This window comes from Pseudorasbora parva, chromosome 8 (genome assembly GCF_024679245.1).
Source record: "Pseudorasbora parva isolate DD20220531a chromosome 8, ASM2467924v1, whole genome shotgun sequence".
In the NCBI taxonomy this organism is placed as follows: Eukaryota; Metazoa; Chordata; class Actinopteri; order Cypriniformes; family Gobionidae; genus Pseudorasbora; species Pseudorasbora parva.
Window position 1 is genome coordinate 37,729,113 of NC_090179.1, and position 20,396 is coordinate 37,749,508.

At 36.5% G+C, this 20,396-nt stretch overlaps 1 protein-coding gene across 5 annotated transcripts in view; it reads right to left on the reverse strand.

Moving 5' to 3' along the window:
• Positions 1 to 255: 255 nt before the first annotated feature.
• The window catches only part of phldb1b (pleckstrin homology-like domain, family B, member 1b), a 97,061-nt gene continuing 76,920 nt past the window's right edge, over positions 256 to 20,396 (reverse strand). For all 5 annotated transcript variants that reach the window (XM_067451141.1, XM_067451142.1, XM_067451140.1 and 2 more), the window contains 11 exons: positions 20,104 to 20,262; positions 19,755 to 19,901; positions 17,227 to 17,343; positions 17,005 to 17,107; positions 15,165 to 15,450; positions 11,195 to 11,285; positions 10,940 to 11,086; positions 8,977 to 9,196; positions 8,194 to 8,279; positions 7,954 to 7,983; positions 256 to 4,136 (listed from right to left, as the gene is read on the reverse strand). In XM_067451141.1, coding sequence (XP_067307242.1) covers positions 3,996 to 4,136; positions 7,954 to 7,983; positions 8,194 to 8,279; positions 8,977 to 9,196; positions 10,940 to 11,086; positions 11,195 to 11,285; positions 15,165 to 15,450; positions 17,005 to 17,107; positions 17,227 to 17,343; positions 19,755 to 19,901; positions 20,104 to 20,262 — 1,527 coding nt within the window. In that variant the 3' untranslated portion in view covers positions 256 to 3,995. The remainder of the gene's footprint in view (positions 4,137 to 7,953; positions 7,984 to 8,193; positions 8,280 to 8,976; positions 9,197 to 10,939; positions 11,087 to 11,194; positions 11,286 to 15,164; positions 15,451 to 17,004; positions 17,108 to 17,226; positions 17,344 to 19,754; positions 19,902 to 20,103; positions 20,263 to 20,396) is intronic.

The following is a 20,396-nucleotide window of genomic DNA, read 5'->3' on the forward strand; positions in this document are numbered from 1 at the left end:
AACTTATTGTAGTATATCTCAGCAGCAGATTTTTAATTTAGTATGCGGCTCTCTTGTCTGGTGTCATGAAAACAACACAGTCGCTATGATGCAAGACTTGTGCTTGCGTTGCATGGTTAATTACGGCAGTGAGGATCACTTGCCCTTTTACATCTGAAGTCCAAGTTTAGTTGTGACCTCTGCGCTACGGCCTTTCCCGTAAGTGTGTGTTAGCACAGCTCATAATTAGGCAAATAAACACAAAAAACTCTTGAAGCAAGGAAAACTGTGACTGTATTCATGTTCAACATTTTACAACACTGTTTTCAGCTAGTTGTGTGATAGTACTCAGACATCTTACACGCTAAATGAAGACTAATTATTCACGTTGATTTGAGTTCTCTGTAGATTTTCTTCTGAACATACAGAGAGAGCAGAACCGTTGGTCTTTTTTAACAGTGTCGTAGCTGCTCGGGAATATCGCCAACCATAAATAAACATTTCATTTTCCCCAAAACAAACACAAGTTTGGGCAGATGATTTAAAATTCTTACACACCCATATGTCGTTCCAAACCCGTAAGATCTTTGTTTGATTCAGAACACAAATGAAGATATTATACTTTCTATCCCCCCATAGACAAGACAGCAATGTTATTACCACTTTCAAGGTCCAGAAGGGTAGTAAAGACATTGTTAAAATAGTCCATGTGACTCCAGTGGTTCAACCTTAATGTTTTGAAGTGACAAGAATATTTTGTCCTACGCTGTTCATGTAGTTAACACTGTGTAACGCTTCCGAGTTCTACGTCAGGGCGCCGGTGTCATGACAAATCGGGTACTCCAACGAAACGGGGTCTTTCCAAATTGTCAGTTAATAATTATAAGTATTAGGGCTGTCACTTTTTATTTGATATTCGAACATGACGTGAAATATCCATTATCGATCTATAAATAAACGATCCAGTTTTTAAAGTGCCATGTAGAGCATTTTTTTTTACAGTCTAGGTGCGTTTACATGGAGCACTGTAATCGGTTTAAAAGTCCAATCTGAATGAAAATGCTCCATATAAACACCTTAATCGGAATACAAATGCCAAAAGCAAATCAATCAAATTGTAATCAGTTTGAGAAGGGTGGGATAAACCTTTTCATGAACCGATTAAACGAAAAATATCATGACGTGATACAACCATTGAATGCACCACTATACACCAGTCTATAATGTTGACAAGAGAGGAAAGTTCATGTTTCTGAGGGGTAAACTTTATTTCATAAGAAGTTATGAAGATAATGTTGGAATAATAACACACAGCCTGGCTACACCCTCTCATCTTGACAGCGTTTGTCCAAGGCACTTTTTATGTCAACTGCACCTGACAGAATGATAATTTTCTGAGATTATAAACAAATAAATAGCATTTATTAAACCGCATGAATCCTGGTGGCAGTTGAGAGTTGCTATGGCAACCGGAAACTCGTTCCAGCTGCTGGAGAGGACAGCGTCGACATTATTGATGCGGCAGACAAACTGAAAGCTGTGATGAAAGTCAGAACATGTAAACCTCAGATCGGTTTATATAATGTCTCATGTAAACAGTCTGAGTCTTTCAATTGGAATATTTTAATCGGAATGACAAAAAAAAGTGTGCATGTAAACGTGGCTTATGATTAGGCCGTTTGTTTTTTATTTTATCGTACGCAATGTATATATTCGAATACATTGCTTGATATTTGATATCTGTTCGAATGAGATTTTTCTCAAAAATGGCAGCCTTACTAATACAAATTATATAGCTTACTATAAAATGTGTACGAAAATCCATTAGTGCATAATAAAACCTACTGAACATTATTTCTTACACTTGATGAACTTTTAATTAATAAATAATAATAACCTATTAAAGAGGCAGTGTGTACATTATAGCAGCATCTAGCGGTGAGGTTGTGAATTGTAGCACAAAGCACATAGAGAAGCTACGGTGACCGACAAAGGACAAATATGTCGTCGTCTGAGACAGCAGAGTGACTAGCGCTCTGTAGAGAAGTTTGTCCTTTTCGGGCCACTTTAGAAAAATGGCGGCACAAAATGGTGACTTTACTGTAAGAGAAGAAATGTCATTCTAAGGTAATAAAAACAAGGTTCATTATGTAAGGTCTTTATACACAGTTATGTATATTATATTGCATTTCTATACTGCACTTTTTAGTGAATTTTTTTATATTTATTTGTTTTATTTATAACTAAAATATTTGGACATTTAACACTTAATTTAACACATTATTACATTAAAGATGATTGAGAATAAATGTATGGTATATGCAAATGTGTGTATAAACTAAGCTGTATGCTAGTTTATAAGATAACTAATACACGCACAAATGTTGCTTCATAACATTAAGGTTGAACCAGTGGACTATTTTAACAATGTCTACTACCTTTCTGAGCCTTGAAAGTGATCATTGTGTTGCTGTCTATGGAAAGGTTAAAAAGCTCTGATTTATCAAAAAATATCTTTATTTGTGTTCCGAAGATGAACGAAAGTCGTACAGTTTGGAACGATATGAGGGTAATTAAGACAGAATTTGAATTTTTTGGTGAACTTTCCCTTTAATAGCCTGCCTGTCAACATTGATAATACTTGAAGAGCTACTAAACACTTGGAATAGCTCCTTAAACTGTATTGAAGCAGTATCGGACTGATTTAAATAGGTCAGCCTTTTTATTTTTAATTACAGAATGTGTCTGTTCACAATCTCCTAAAACAGTAAAACCCACTGTGTATCACATGAAATAAAGGTGCGGTCACATTTATCGTTGTCTGGCAAATTTCCAGTGTTGAAATAGTCATTTAAATAGGAAATCCACACCATTGGAATTTTTCGCATGAGGGCGAAAGAATTCCCCGCCAAAAATATGCAATTCACAAATTGCCAAACAGAAAGCTGTTTGGTTTAAAAGTGTGAGCTGTGCTTCGTACATTGCTATAACTAATGACCTTTTAAGTGAAATTTTGCTAATGTGACCGCACCTCAAGCCTGTGATTCCAGACAATTTTCACTAGTGTCACAGTTTTAAATACTAAGAGTGTCAAATATGGGACAATATCAAGGCACTGCATGACTTGCATGATTTATTATGATGTTTCTTATCCTCCTGTTTGTGGCAATTATTCCAAACTCTCATAGGCTGGCAGTGATAGGAGATGGCAGCCTCCCTTGGGAGTCAAATCACAAGATCAAGTTGTCAGGACTTGGCAAATAGACTCTACTGTTGCACGTGGTGTGTGTGTGTGTGGTTCTTTATCTACAAGAATAAGCTGGGAACACAGTGGGGTACAGTTGGACAGGAGTCGCTGATGTCCCTCTACAATAAATACAGACTCCTGAGCTGGTAGGTGAGCTTTGGTGGATTAAGTCTTTGTTTCTGTGATACCGGATATTTAAATGTGAATAGTAAACTCTTGTAAATTTAATTTAAAACATCACTTAAACATACTGTAGAGTTCTCTCAAAATATTCTCTCATCATTTCGTGTCGGTCGATCCCATCACATTTTTAGCGCAATACTATTCCAGAATGGCTTGATGTCATTTGGCATTTTTCCCATTATGTCTGAAAAGAGAAATCACGGGACCAATGTTACAAATGAAAGTCTAGTACATGTTTCCGCACATCCAGACGAGATAAACTGCAACTGAAAAACATCTCTGACGGCAAAAAGGCATTTTCGTAGATGGCGAGTGAGCCACCACCTGCAGGTTTGGTTCACCGGGTCTTTTCATCTTCTAGAGCTCCCTTTTTCGATCCAGACGTGGAAAACCTCTGGTGGATATCTGTCTGTGCAGCTGAGTGAATATATAACATCTTCAGAAAAAACGAGAAGAAGGAAAAAAGGAAGTAGCAAAATAACATTTTTCCTCTGGTTGGGAATAACAGGTCTGGGTCATTTAAAGTCTCCCTGCCGAACGGTTCCCGTTTTGACGCGTGGGTCAGCGAGCAGCGGTGGTTCTTCTCTCAGTTCATGAACTGCGTGTAGCCCTCGGCTCCTGTCACTATCACATCCATCCAGATCCTCATGGCCTCTGCGGAGGGGGCCACCACATAATACAGCCTGTCGTGCGTCTTCACACAGAAGGTCAGGGAGGGGTTGGGGCTCTGCGTTCACAAAGAAACAATCAGATCAGTGAGGGAGCCACGTGTGAAGCTCATCTTCTGTTCAGTTCGGTATGTGCATTATCTGATATTTAATCATTAGGGATGTCAATTTTCAGGAACTTAAAATGACTTTAATGCAAATTGGAACTAATTATTTTAACTAAAGATAAAATTAGCAAAGAATTGTATATAATATAGTTTTTGTTACTTAAATAAACATTCTTGATTTTTTTTCCCATTTTAATTCATGCATTTTAATACATTTATATTTAGCATGAATCCAATTTAAATTGATATCATTTAATAATTGTCCAAGTATTGATAATAATGTGTATAAATAATGCAGATACAATTTTTATAATCTATTTGTGTGCGTATATAATATATATATATATATATATATATATATATAAACGGCAACATTCAAAACGATAACTTAAAAATATAATTATACATATTTATATTGATGATAATTTGAATGAATAAGTGTATTGTATAATATTTCTGAATAATATAGTAATTTACATATTTCATATAATATTTTACTTCTGATTTTGAACTTGAGTTTATGTTTATTGTAGTAAAACTGATATATTGTTTTAGAATTTTTTTGGCTCAATGCCCTCGGCATTCAATAGTTCACCTCACAGACTCACTGTGGTCAGCATGTTTATCCTCGCTGGACGTGAACCTGCATTTAATGGAGTGCTGGTCGTATTTTCTTGTACCTTATTTAGATATGCTCATGGTTTTGGAGGATAAGGTCATGTCACATTAATGTTTGCATATACCTAATTTGGCCCTTTCTGTCAAGTGACATAAATTGTCACCAAAATGCTGCCGTGTTTGATTGCTGCCTTTGACCTAATTTTTCTTAAAACGTTGATAGCTTGTTTGATTCATATTATGGCTTATGTTGTATTGATTCCAACACAGTATTATAGCAATGTGCTCTTGATTACTTTAGGCCTGTTTTTATAAGCCAAAGCTGCTTGTATATCCAAATCCATGCAGCACAAGCAACAACGTGCACTCAGATAAGCTTTGACTGAGCTAAAATTGATTAATCGAAGGTCATACCACTTAATTAATAATCACTAATTAATCATCAGCATCTGTAATTTAAATACTTCTGCATAAGTAGAGTACGAGGTGCTTGTTAAAATATGATAATTAGTTCACCAAAACACTCATTATTAAAGAGGATTTCATAAAATTAACGTCTTTCAAAAGGTAAACAAATCTATTACATTTTTTATAGAAGCTCATTTGCACCACAGAATAATAAGGTAATTATGACTCACAATTGCAAGTTTATACCTCACAATTCGGACAATATACGTAACTCAGATTTGTGAGTTATAAACTTGCAATTGTGAGAGTTTCAATTACTTTTTTATTTGAGATTATTTCTTTGACTTTTTTTCTCACAATTAAAAGTTTATATCTGAAAATTCTGACTTTATAACTCGCAATTGTGAATCAGATTTGTGAGTTATAAACTTGCATTTGCAAGTTATAAAGTCAGTTATGAGATATAAACTCACAAGTGTGCAATTGCAAGAAAAGTTGAGATAGTAGTAATTCCTTTTTTTTTACAGTGAGTTTCTCACAATTCTGACTCACAATTGCAAGTAAATACATAACAATTCATACTTTATAACTCACATTTCCGAATCAGATTTGCGAGTTGTGCAATAAATGTGCAATAGCGGGAAAGTCTGAATTGTGAAATTTAAACTTGCAAGTGTCAGAAATGCGAGAAGTCAAAGTTCGGATATACACTCACCGAAAGGATTATTAGGAACACCATATTAATACTGTGTTTGACCCCCTTTTCACCTTCAGAACTGCCTTAATTCTATGTGGCATTGATTCAACAAGAGCTGAAAGCATTCTTTAGAAATGTTGGCCCATATTGATAGGATAGCATCTTGCAGTTGATGGATATTTGTGGGATGCACATCCAGGACACGAAGCTCCCGTTCCACCACATCCCAAAAATGCTCTATTGGGTTGAGATCTGGTGACTGTGGGGCCCTTTTAGTACAGTGAACACATTGTCATGTTCAAGAAACTAATTTGAAATGATTCGAGCTTTGTGACATGGTGCATTATCCTGCTGGAAGTAGCCATCAGAGGATGGGTACATGGTTGTCATAAAGGGATGGACATGGTCAGAAACAATCCTCAGGTAGGCCTGGCATTAAACGATGCCCAATTGCCACTAAGGGGCCTAAAGTGTGCCAAGAAAACATCACCACACCATTACACCACCACCAGCCTGCACAGTGGTAACAAGGCATGATGGATCCATGTTCTCATTCTGTTTACGCCAAATTCTGACTCTACCATCTGAATGTCTCAACAGAATCGAGACTCATCAGACCAGGAAACATTTTTCCATTCTTCAAATGTCCAATTTTGGTGAGCTTGTGCAAATTGTATCCTCTTTTTCCTATTTGTAGTGGAGATGAGTGGTACCCGATGAGTAGTACCCTGGTACAACCTCAAGGTTGTGTATGGTTTGGCTTCACAAATGCTTTGCTGCATACCTCGGTTGTAACGAGTGGTTATTTCAATCAAAGTTGCTCTTCTATCAGCGTGAATGAGTCGACCTATTCTCCTCTGACCTCTAGCATCAACAAGGCATTTTCACCCACAGGACTGCCGCATACTGGATGCTTTTCCCTTTTCACACCATTCTTTGTAAACCCTAGAAATGGTTGTGCGTGAAAGTCCCAGTAACTGAGCAGATTGTGAAATACTCAGACTGGCCCGTCTGGCACCAACAACCATGCCACGCTCAAAATTGCTTAAATCACCTTTCTTTCCCATTCTGACATTCAGTTGTGAGTTTAGGAGATTGCCTTAAAGAAGACTACACCCCTAAATGCATTCAAGCAACTTCCATGGGATTGGTTGATTAGATAATTGCATTAATGAGAAATTGAACAGGTGTTCCTAATAATCCTTTAGGTGAGTGTATAATCTTGCAGTTGCAAGAAAATAGTCTGAGTTGTGAGAAAGTTGCAATTACTTTTTAACAGCAAGTTTATCTTGAACAATTCTGACTTTAAAACTTGCAATTCCGAGTTTACATTTGCGAGTTATAAACTCAAATGTGAGAGTTTCTCAATTCTGACTCGCAATTGCAAGAAAAAAAGTCTGAATTGTGAGTCTCAATTACTTTTTAACCACAGGTTTATATCTCACAGTTCAGAGGTTATAACTTGCAATTGCGAGTTAAATTTATAGCGAGAAAAGGTCAGAATTGCAAGATTTAAACTAAAAAAATATAAATTGTGAGATATAAACTCACAGCTCTATAAACTCGGAAGTGCGAGAGAAAAAAGTCAAAGTTCTGAAATATATTGCGAAATAAAAAGTTTATATTCATGAATTATCTTTTTTATGATACGGTAAAGGATCCAGTTATGTTACTGGCTTTCGGTTAAGGCCGGTTAACCCATCACATTATACAACGTGAAGCTGAAGGCGCATAATACACCACACAACTGCTTCTGTGGGGCTATTACGTTATATACACACTTAGCCAATCATCACAGGTGGGAGTAGCAGAGAAACACTTAAGGGAAATGCACAGGTTGTAAATTACATTATAATCTCATCCTCAGTAACTATGCAAAAAACAAATACCCACTGTAAATATTGGCCTCAGTTAAAGTGCAAATATTTCAGTTATTCAAAACAATACAGCACGCCATATGCTAATAAGACACAAGGGAGCAAGAATTAGAGCAATTTTTCCTTTAAGCAAACATGCAGGATAGGGCGGTGGAGAAGTGATACGTACGTTTGTCAAATTCAGATTGAAAAATCCTTTCTGTGAAAACAGTCGGCAAAGCAAAAGAATGAAGAAAAAGAAGGGCGGGGAACATTGACAGGAGAGTTACAGCATAAGAGACAAAAGAGAAGAAAGAAGCTAACAGAAAAAGATCAAATGAAATGGTGCAACAGGAGAGCAGAGCAGAAAAACAGCAGGAGATGTGAGCTGTGCTTATACGAGGGTCTCTAATCAGACAGAAGGCCGTACCTTTGTGGCACTGCGCAGGTGATCGTAGTAAACCTCCTCGATAGCCTGGAAGTAGATGACGCCCTTCAATTTGCTCTCGTGCTTATCTGTGGACGGGAGATATAGAGGTGTCACGCTGCGAAAAATCGCTCTCTTAATAAGAATTTTATTGCAGTATTCCTGGTTTGAACAGTGTTTTTAATATCAAAACAAGATGAATTAGCTCAAAAAGCGATTAAGATGCGTTCCCCGAAAACGAGCATTTCCAAGTTTTTTTTTTTTTTTTTACTGGAAAACAAGACAAAACTACTGATTAACACAATGTTTTGCACAGCGAAGGATTCAAAAACAAATAAGCCCCCACTCCCCTCGAGAATAATGATCTGGTAAGCACCGATGTGACCTTGTTAATGCAGTGCAACCCCTTCATTTTCAGCCGGCGTAAAAAATAAAGAGCGAGAGCTCACGCTTTGCCTAGCGCCACGGCTGGATGATGAGCACGATTTCCTCAGCATTGCGGCAGATTTCATCACCATCAGATAGCATGCGGACGGGCTTCTGGTTATTTGTATGCCCCTAGCTAACCCGAGGCTATCGGAAATCATGGCAGCCACTGTGAGCTTAAGAATTACTAATTATCCGTATCCCCCCACTGCTGGATTCACCCACAATCCACTCTTTGTTCTGCCCTCGTTTCTTTCCCCAACCTCAGGGGGACGAGAGCGTAACGACACGTTTGCGGAGCGGCATTAGCATAGTGCACAGTAAGGAGGATGTTGGAAGGCGACGCTGCGGCACACATACCGGCGTAGTAGGAAAACGTCCTTTTAAGGCGATCAAAGACGAACCAGCGCTTCCTCCAGGATTTGATCTTCCCTCCCATCTTGACAAGATAGCCCTTGCACATCTTTTCGGTGAGAATCACATGGTAGCACGTGTCCACGCTGTGACCTGAGGACTCGATGTGGGAACGGAGGTCAAACTCCTCTTTGCGAATGGGCAGGTATCGTGTCATCGGACGGGCCTGGAAATCAACAAGATGCGATTCATATTTGTTACATGGATTGATGACATGATGTTATTTTGTCAGTTCATTCATTTATTAAGAAAATACAGTTCATGCCATCATTTAAAAACACCTGTTTTATGAGGAACATGTTTTTAATTTTTAAATTTTTGGTGGAGCATAAATAAAATATTTCAGAGTCATACAACTATACTGATATCACTGAAAAAAATTACAATTACAATATTATACAATTTGGCATAATCATTCAGTATAATTTCTCAGAATAAAAAAAAAATATATATATTATATATATATATATATATATATATATATATATATATATAAATGTGATTAATCAATTTGATATCACTATATATGTGTGTGTGTGTGTGAGATATATTTCCTGCTTTATATCTTCAAAATTTTTGTCTGCCAAAACAAAATAACATGCAGCGCTGGGAAGATCACTTACAAATTTTAGTCTTACTGATTCCAAATTACATGACAAAAATTTGTAGTTAGTAACGTAATCCATTACATTACATATTTTATGTAATATATTCTGGCTACTTTTTGATACATTTTAGATTACTTTTGAGCTAACTCATTTATCACACTGAATTTAATAGAATAATATACCATATATATATATAAATGAAGTGCAACTGGGGTTTGTGAGATAAAATAATAATAATAAAAAATGAATGTGTTTGAAAGACAAAAGCCTTGCAAAGACATAGCAATACATGGTTAAATGACTAATGAATAATTCCAATAAAAGTTAATGTGTTCCCTAATGTGAAAACACTCCTTAAAAGGGAAATGATTTCTGTAAATCCAGTCATTAAATGCTGTTTGTCCTCCCAATTTTCAATTTATTTATAGCCATAAATTAAAGTTTTCATAATTATAGCCATCAGACTAGTGGCTGGTCTCTAGTGGATGCATATACTTTTTTATTTTAGAAAGGTCAATTAAAAACATGAAAAAGAACAATAAGGGAGAATCAATAAATTATGATATACTGCTAGTGTGCGAATAATATGTAACCACATAAGCAATAAAAAAGTAACTGAAGTCTGATTACAAGTATTTTAAATTGTAATGCAATTACAAGTATTTCTGATAACCTAATCCAGATTACATGTAATCCGTTACTACCCAGCTCTGATTACATGGAACAACTAACACACAGAAACGGAAAAAAAACACTCATGGCGACTGTCAAGGTCAATATAATTTGATGTACATGGAAACATGTTTACGTAATAGTTTAATTCAATAGCTTATTCAGGACAGTACTAAATAAAAAAGCAATTTTCATGAACCCTCAATTTTTTTTCAAATTAATATAATTTAGCAGTTGGTAAGGTGCATGTAAATTTATGATTGTAACTATGTATTATATTTTTAATTATAATATTTATGTGTATGTTTTAAATATATAAGGTTTAATTTAATCAACTCCATTACTAATTCAATTAATTAAATTAAAAACAAATAACTTGTGTGTACACTCATGTAAAGTGTACGAAAAATGTTTTTTTTTAAATTGATGGTTACATACATGACATTTTTAGAGGTTAAATTATTATTTTTTCTTTAACATGGTATAAATGTTTTTCAAAACCACATTTAATACAACATTTCTAAAAACCCTACCCCTAAATAATTATTTGTACAAACTGAATCAATTAAATGGTCAGTCTTCCCAGCAGAATCCCAATAGACTCACAGTAGAGCGCAATGATTCCTCACCTGAGAGAAGTTTTTGGCCCTCATCTTCACCTCCTTCTCTATCAGCTGCTGTCTGTGTACCGTCTCCTCCTGCAGTCTCTTCTCCGCCTCCTCCCTTCTTCTTCTCTCCTCCTCTAGCATGAGTTTACGGGCATGAGTCTCTCGTTCCTGCGGGCCAAAAGAGGGCAGCAAGACAGTTAACCATTAGACATGACAGAGTCAAAAAAGATGAATATTGTGTTACTGTATTGACTAAATACAAATGTTATGACTCACTCTGGACTCGATAAGTCGAGCTTTCTCCAGTTGCGCCTCCTTTAACATCTTCTCCATCTCTTCGATCTTCAGCGCATCCATACCACTGGCACTGTGAAACACATAAAACTTCAGTAAACTATACTGAGGGGGAATTCACTAGGCATGTTTGAACCAAGACAGCCAGCCATTTAAATAGTAGTTGCGCAACCATTCAGTGAATTTACCCCTCGGTCGTCTCTTTGGTGGATGATGGAATTGAGACCAGTAGCACCGAGACACCGTGGATTACGAAACATTTCGTCATTTATGAAAATACAGCTGGATTGCACATAGAGTACAAGCATCTGCCGTGAAGCATTAAATGAAGCACATGTGGACTATAAACACAGAAAATGTGTAGTGGATTACTCTTGAGAAGAATCCCAGACTAGCTTGAAGCTTTATAAAGACAAGAGTAAACAAACAGCTCAAGAACATTTCAAGTAAACAAATTCTCTCCTGAGAGAGAAACAGCTGAAGGCCGTCTGTTTACAAAGCCGTCGCGCCCCGGTCCAGCTCCGCTGCTCCACCGCTTCACTGTACTTTACAGGCGTCTGTTTACAACATCAAGAAACACATTTCCCATGATAAAGCTTGTAACTAAAGACAACATGTCAGTGTCAAACGGTTGTGGGCCATTCAGAACTGAATTGAGAATGCCTTTGAAATTCGAGTTTGAATGTAAAAAAGCAAATGTCTGAATTAAGTTAATTAATTCAAAGTTTAAGCAAGCAGAACTGGCAAACTTTTATTTTGTACCGGTAGGTTTTAATTGCTCTTAAATATTTGATTAAGCCAAGTCATACATTTAACTTAAAATGATCATGTAATTTCAACTTAAATATTTTTGTAGTGGTAACTTGGCTAACTTTAATTTGCTAATTCAATAAATGCTAACTTGCTAATTGCTAACACAATGCTTTGGTAGCATTAGCATAGCAATTGCTGAATGAGTATGAGTAGGATAATATACCAATATAGGACATTTAACATATATCTGTTCTCCTATATGACAATATAGGACATTTAACATATATCTGTTCTCCTATATGACAATATAGGACATTTAACATATATCTGTTCTCCTTAAACCAAGCTCATGCTCTACTCGTCACCATTATAACCCCTAAAAAAACCTACATAACCCAAACGCTTCTAAATTAGCATAGCTGAAAAAAACACATTATTAAATCTCACACTTAACATTAATCATGAAAAAAATGTTTTAAACAATTTTAGTATTTACTCTCCCTTTCAAGCTTCATGGCAAAGCATGCTGGAAATTGAAATCCCAGCCCAGTTTCAGTAAAAATGAAGTTTGTTTAAATTAAATGAATCAAGTTTATAGAACTCAAAACCATTAAACTATTCAGATTACTTAAAAAGGTAATTTGATTGAACTAATGTTTAAGTAAATTATTTTAAGCGTTAAGTGACTCCCATCAACTGTGATGTCTGTTGTTAGAAAATTATTTCTATTTCAAATAAATGGTGTTCAGCAAATTAAATATTACATTCAAAAACAGTTCATTTAAATGTCACAATATTATAGTTTTTACTGTATTTCTGATCAAATAAATATAAATATATAACATTATATTAGGTAATTGCAACAAAAAAAAAGATTTTTTTAAAAATAATGAACGTCAATAAATGAGCTTTTAAATCAATTACATTATATTAAAAAAATGCACTTTTATTTTATGAACCCGTGATGCACTTCATCCCCAACATTTCACAGGATGCTCTAATTTACCCTAAAGTCTTCAAAATAGAGACAAACAACACAAAGCAGGCTTGTCTTATTAATTATGCATTTTTTGTGAAGAAGGAAATCTGTTATGCGACTGCACTGAATTTCTTTGAATTACCATTAAGAGCAATCCTTTTCCTGTCATTCCAAATCAAATTGCTTTCCGACATCCTCTGCGGCATGACCAATTCCATTCAAATCACACTCATGAACTGAATTCTGAATTTTGCTCAACCTTGGAGTCACGTGTCAGTGTTTGCACATCTTTAATGGTTGGTTTTGCAACCAATTAAACCCTTATTTCCTTTCTCATTGGGCTAAACCGTCATTTATAAATGTCTAATTAAAGTGTATCAGGACACATTATTGCCATATCTGTATGCACAAGTAAAATGGATTATTCTCATATGCAGAGAGGGAACTGATGAAGAGCACAGAAAAAAAAGAGGGAGTCATTTATGACAGGAAGGGTGGATAAGCAAACAATAAAACCTCAGGCATGAGTTTATGGAAGACGCCTTTTCAGTTGTTGACATTTTTGCAAGCTCAATTATTCCTATGTGTGCTCTGACTGTCCCGGTTAAGTGGAAACTGACAAGACGACCGTTTCCACACAGCCCGTTTAACCCAGCAACAACCTACGAGCTTAAAGACGTGTCTTCACTGAGTCCGTTTAACCCAGAAACAACCTAATCTGTAGCCTCAGGCATCAAAGTCGTTCATTTGTGGGCGGGATGAAGCACGGTCGCTGCATTCTGATTCATAGCTTTTCTACAAAGTGAGCTATTATATCCATGTGGATTTATCAAAAATATACATTACTTTACACATTCGTGACCACAAAAACAGTCATGTCGCACTGGTATATTGGTGGCAATTGCCAACAATAAATACAGGTCGAAATTATTGATTTTTCTTTTATGCCAAAAATCATTAGGATATTAAGTAAAAATCATGTTCCATGAAGATATTTAGTACATTTCCCCACCGTAAATATATAAAAAATGTATTATTAGTAGTAATAGGCATTCCTAAGGACCTCATGTGGACAACTTTAAAGGCGATTTTCTTAATATTTAGATTTTTTTTCCACCCTCAGATTCCATATTTTCAAATAGTTGCCAAACATTGTCCTATTTTAACAAACCATCAGTAACGGAAAGCTTTTTTATTCGGTTTGTGTTCATGAAGATTTATTTTTTGAAAGAAATTAATATTTTTATTAAGCAAAGGGCACATTAAATTGATCGAGTGACAGTAAGACATTTCAAATGTTACAAAAGATCTCCATTTCAAATTTTGAACTTCGTAATCGCAGGACTAAATAACATTTTAAAATATATTCAACTAGAAAACAGTTATTTTAAATTGTAACCATATTTCACAATTTGACTGCTTTAACCATTTTTGAATAAATAAATGCAGACTTTCGGTAATATTTAAAGCCTTTATGTATAATAAAAGTATTTTTAATGCATTAATTATGGCTTGTAATGCACCTTATCATGCATTGTGAGATCTCATGAATGATGGTGACCACCGTTATAATACACCTTTACAAAGTATAATGTATTAAAACCCAATAAACAACCAATTTTAGGTGTAATAAGGAGTCTGTGAATAGTATTACTTAGGTTAAAAATATTTATAAAAATATATAATGCATTATAACGTACATTATGAACACCTTTTATAATGCATTATAGGTAAAGGCTTCTATAAATACTTTCAAAAACATTTTAAAAATCTCACTGACCCCGAATTTGTGAACTGCACACATTACAATTTTATATAAGTTTATATAATATTTATATAAAACCACGCTCTATTATTTATATTTAAATTAATATAATTTGTCATACTCAAAACCCTCACAATTACTGATAAATGCAATGTTTATAATGAGTATAAATTAGACCTTGCTTTACATATTAAAAATGAAATGAAAATGAATAAACTGATTTTAGATGAGTTTTAATAATAAAACAAACTAACATAAAATGCTAATAAATGTGAATCATATACGCTCTCTACTGAAGTCTCAATTTGGAGTGTACTCACTAAAAGTCATTAAGCAGATGGTTGATCATTTAGCTTGGGACAGGCATGTGGAGAAACGCCACCGATTCCTGTCACAGAGCCATTGGCTAAGCGTTCTGAGGAAGTGATTTAGGAAAGCATATGGAAATGTCGCACCTGGACATGTTGTCAGGAGAGCAGGCAGAGTTGTTTCCAGTGGAGATGCTCGTGTCCATGCTGTCCGAGCTCTCCAGGCTGAGGGTGTCATACGGTTGTTCCCCAGAAGAGGGCGCCGTGTGGTGTAGGATGGAGTGGTGCATGACTGCCGCGGAGGTTAAGGGAAAGGGATTGTTGAGTTGCATTTGAGAGCCATGGAGCGCCTCCCACTGGCACTGAGCCTCTACTGCAGCTTTCTGCTTCAGCTCGGCCAAACGCCTCCGCTGCTCCTCGATAACCTGCTGACCTGATGTAGATAAAACATATATACGAAAGTGATACGCTGAACTGAGTGCCCAAAACTCAACAAACGAAGCATTTTATAGGTCAGCTGGAATACCCTCTACTAGTGCTTTGAAACCCAGGTGATTGCATATCCATTTAGGATGGCACAGGATGCCCATGATTTTCTCCATTATGCCTGACACATAACACGTATAAAATTTGCAATGTGCGCTAAATAAACAGCCCAAAGCAATACCTCTGATTCAAGATCCCTTTGTACACTGCTGTGATTATTTATCACAACTTAAAATTCCAGCTTAAAATAAGAAATGTTTTGTTTCAACTTAAAAAAAGTATGTGTTTGCGCTAAACTTAAAATATTAAATTTAGTTAACTTTAGTTAAGTTGGATTTTTAAGTTATCTGAGCATAGTTTAAGTTGCTATAACTAATTGCAGCAATAGTTTTTCACAGTGTACCAGTCAAAAGTTAAAACTCCTTTACTCATTTTTTTAATTACATTTCCGAATACTGAAGTCATCAATACTACGGGGAACTAAAATATGGTGTCATAAAAATGTAATCTTTAATTTAAAATAATTAAACTGGATAAACAAATTAAACATGTATGCTCACTATGATTTGGGAATTATGTAGTAACCACAAAAAAGTTAAAGTTATTAATAAAGTTAGTTAAAAATATTAATAAAATGAATAATAAAAAATAATTTAATAATCTTATTTTATACACCTTTTACTATACTTATACTAATAATATTATACTTGAGCTTTAGTAAAATTAAACAATAATAATACAGAAAATTGTCTTCATTCACAAGTAGAAATAAGATTAGGTTCAATGTAACTAAAATCAATAATAAAATGAAATATTTTTTCGTCTTTATTCTCAAGAATTAAAATTAGGTTCAATGTACATTGGTATAAGTAATTTCAAGCATTAAAGCATAAGCCTTAAGTCAAATCATAAGGTTTTGAGATCATCACATACTAATTGAGTTCATTTTGGACTGGCAGTGCAGCTTTCAAAAGCGCATGAAACCATTTATCCTATTTATTTATAGATCATCACTGATATTATAATTCAACCCATACACGGTTAATCCCATACAAATGTCGTCAGTGGGAAAAAAGAACATTGGACCATGTCAAGCCCGTTCCAATGAGGGGGAGAAGTGCACAAAATGTTGATTTAGAATGGAGGATGGTGATTATGATGAAGGGCAGTCCTCGCTCTTCCTGTAGGACTGTCCGTACTGGAGGAGGACGCAAACACGGAGGGCAAGAATTCTGTTTGAGGGCAAGGGACAACAAAGGATGATTGATGATCAAAAGTTAAAACAAAACTAGAAAAGAGAACAAAAGAAGGGACGGAGAGATTGGCATCCTGGTCACTATGAATATGAGAAAACAAATAAAAAAGCAAATAAAAAAGTTGGAACAACATGATGACATTTTTCGGTTGAGATATCGCTTTAAGTTTGATGGCTCGTCAGGTGTTTTTGTTGATTTTACAACCAGCTCTAAAATATCAGCTGTCAAGCTGCTGTTCTCATTACCTTTCTGCTGAAGAGCCAGCTGCCTCTTGGTCTCGATATCCTGCAGGGTGGCTGCCAGGTTGCGTGGGAGACTCCCAGTGCTGTTGGCTACCATCAGAGGACTCTGGGTAAACAAAACAAACAATTATTTCCACCAGCATATTTAACAACAAGGAGGAGACTAAACTACCACATCAAATGATGCAAGAAATCCTGATAACTGGGAGTAAATGCACTATTTACCCTGGCAGGAGTGTTGCGTCCCAGCGTGGCAGTAGTGTATGTGGGGGACAGCCCGGCGCTGATTTTTGGTCTCAGTGATGATTGGCTGGATTCACTGTCCAGTCGAGAGCGGTACACCTACAGGCCAGAAAGACTTGATGTGAGTGTCATGTTAATAAACCGAGTAGATGTGTAGGTCAACACAAAATATCTTCATTCATGTGTTCATTGACTTATTGCAAGTTTGAATGCAAGTATGCACAAATTAAGATTTAACAAGACAAAATAAATCCATCAGATTTAAATATGATATAGCCCAACCACTCGGACAACTACTGTTATAGTTAAACTGCCATGTCATGTAATAAATGAGGTAAACTTGAGTGAACTACATCTTTAACATTTGATTATTACATCAGCATTGTTAAAATGCTTTATACTGAATTGCGACTTTTTGTACTGTGATGATAAATGCCTTGTGCCTTGAGTTGAGGACACATTCAGTTGACGCTACCAATCAAATTTGAGGTAAGATTTTAAAAAAAGTTTTTTGCTGTAAATAGAGAACATGGCATCTGAAGTCTGCTTCAATATTTTTGTTCTCCATTGATTTGCTTTATTTCAAGATCAATCACAGCTTCCCTTTTACGTCACCCATACACACTCTAAACTAAAAGATGAAGAATGGAATTTGTATCGATTTGGAATGACGTATAGACTAAAGGGGCTTTTGAACCAGGTGGTTCTAGGAACTTAGAACTTAGAAGAGTTATAGGAACTAACCCTCAGGGTGGTTCCCGGGAAATAAAAGTTCTCACATTCAGGAACTCTGAAGTGACGTAAGCCACACTTGTTGTTGTGACTTTTGACAGAGCAGCTTTTTTTTTTTTTTAATGCCAGCTGCTGGTGTTTCGCATGCTTTCGGCCAACCACTTACGTTCCCCCAAAAGGAGTTTCTAGAACTAAAATCATTCCTAGTTCCTGTGGCGTGAACACACCAAAATCTGGGCACTTACGCTAATAGTTCAGTGCGAAAGCCGCTTATGTTAACATGCACTGCATGTTATTTTGCTCGTTTTTCTCAAGAGCATTATCTATTTAAGTTTGCATGTCATACTAACAAGGAATTATGCTTCTAACAACTGTTAAGAGCTGTGGTTCCAGCCCCACAACTTTGGGATGCTGTTTGCACGAACCATGGTTTAGGGAAACAGAATATGAATATGTTGGTAACAACAGAACCGGAGACAACAGTTTTCTAACTATGCTTTTGGGAAACATAGTAGTTTTCCAGAATAGTTTTCCATAATTTCCAGAATATTTTTTTTTTAATTACGCACAAAGGGAGTAATTAAGCAGAATGTCCAAGCTGCTCTTTTCCATAAAATAAAGTCAATGGTGATCACATCTGTCAAGTTAGATTTTAAAAGAAAGATGACTTAAAATTCGGTCTGTTCCTCAAAGGTATTATAGTTATATAAAGGTATATAGCTTCTAGTCCCCAACCCCTTCAAATAAAAGAGAGCAGCTTGGACATTCTGCAAAACTTCTAATTTTGTGTTCAATTGAAGAAATGTTCAGATTTGGAAAACATAAGGGTTAGTAAAAGAGTAAATAAAGACAATCTTAATTTTCAGGTGAATTTTTCCTTTTACGAAAGGCTTTTTTCTTCTATTGATGGTTCTTGGTAGAACAGGGGTCCCTAATCCTGTTCCTCCAGAGTTCAGATCCAACAAACTTGCTGTGGTACGCAGGTAAGGAGACAAGAGGCCCTTTTTTTGAAAGGATGTCAATGGAGGAGAGGCTACAATAGGCTGAATAAACCGCTTTTGTGAGGAAATAGCTTATATATCCACATTGGATCATAAACAGTTATTTCACACACTCGCCTCTCTCTGAAAGTGATTTGAGCTAATGCTGATGTTAGCTGATATATGAAATAATTCACGGCACTGCCATCTCCAGATTCAGATCAACTTTGCCTTTGTTTGTAACCACCCATTAAGCCCTGCGCTGGCTCACTTTTGACCAAGGTATTTGATGGGCCAAAAAACCCTAACCTTTGGACCGGAGGAAGCCCCGATGCGGCCCGATCAAGCCCCGGAAGTGACAACAGAAATGCGAATGGAAATGCGGATAATCTAAACCTAATCGCCTGATGTTACTAAATGAAATGTCTACGCAAGTTGAGCTATAATGTGCTCTCCTCTGACCCGTCTGTCTCGTGCCATGTATATATTGTGAAAATTATTAAAAAATGCTGGAGATAGCCCAAAAAAAAAAACACTGGCGGGGTTTAATTAGTTAATTAGCAGGGTTAGATCAAGGAGCTGCAGGAAGGTAGATCTCCAGGAACAGGATTGGGCAATAGTACAATATCAGAAGATGGCAGAAAACCTTGAGATGATGAACAGCCAAAAGGCAAAACAACCGAAATAACTTGGCACTCGCAACCCATATAGTGACACACAGGGAGGTTTATGAAGATGAAGTGTGAAAATGTGGAAGAGCAGAAGAAGGTGAATGACAGCTGAGCTTTCGGCTGTTACCTGCGCAGGCTTGCGTGATGAGAAAGCTTTAGCTGGGAGGGGAGGAGGAGGGCAGAGCTGGCTTGCATCTCCAGCTGCCAACACCTCCTGGTACCAGCGATCTAAATCTAGACCGGGCATCTGAGGCCTGCCCCAGTCCGACTGACGCTTAACACACGCAGCACATCCATTAGTACAGAGAGCATGAGCAGGAGAGAGGAAGGTGGGACGGTGGAATGCCAGAGAGAGAAAGAGAAGAGTGTTAATGAGCAACTGAATGATTTGTTCAATGACAGAATGACACCGGTAGTTGTCGATACCCCAGCCCTAACGGAATCAAACGAGAGAGAACAGAGGAAAAGAGACACACCTCAAAGGAGAGAGAGAGGGAGGAGCCATGAGGGGAGGGAAGGCAGGAGAAGGCGGAGTCTGCGCGAGAAGACTGAAGTAATTGGATGGGTGAGGTAGGGGAAGACTCCACCTTCGGCATCCCATAGATCTGGTTTAATTGGCTGACGGTCACATATTCCTGACATTCAGGAGTGTCAAACGGACACAGGCAGGAGGAAAAAAACAGGAAGTAGCAGAGCAGGAAAGAGAAGACAATGTGTTATGGAGAGTTTTAGCATTGTAAAGAATGTTTTCTTGTTTTTTAAATTTTTT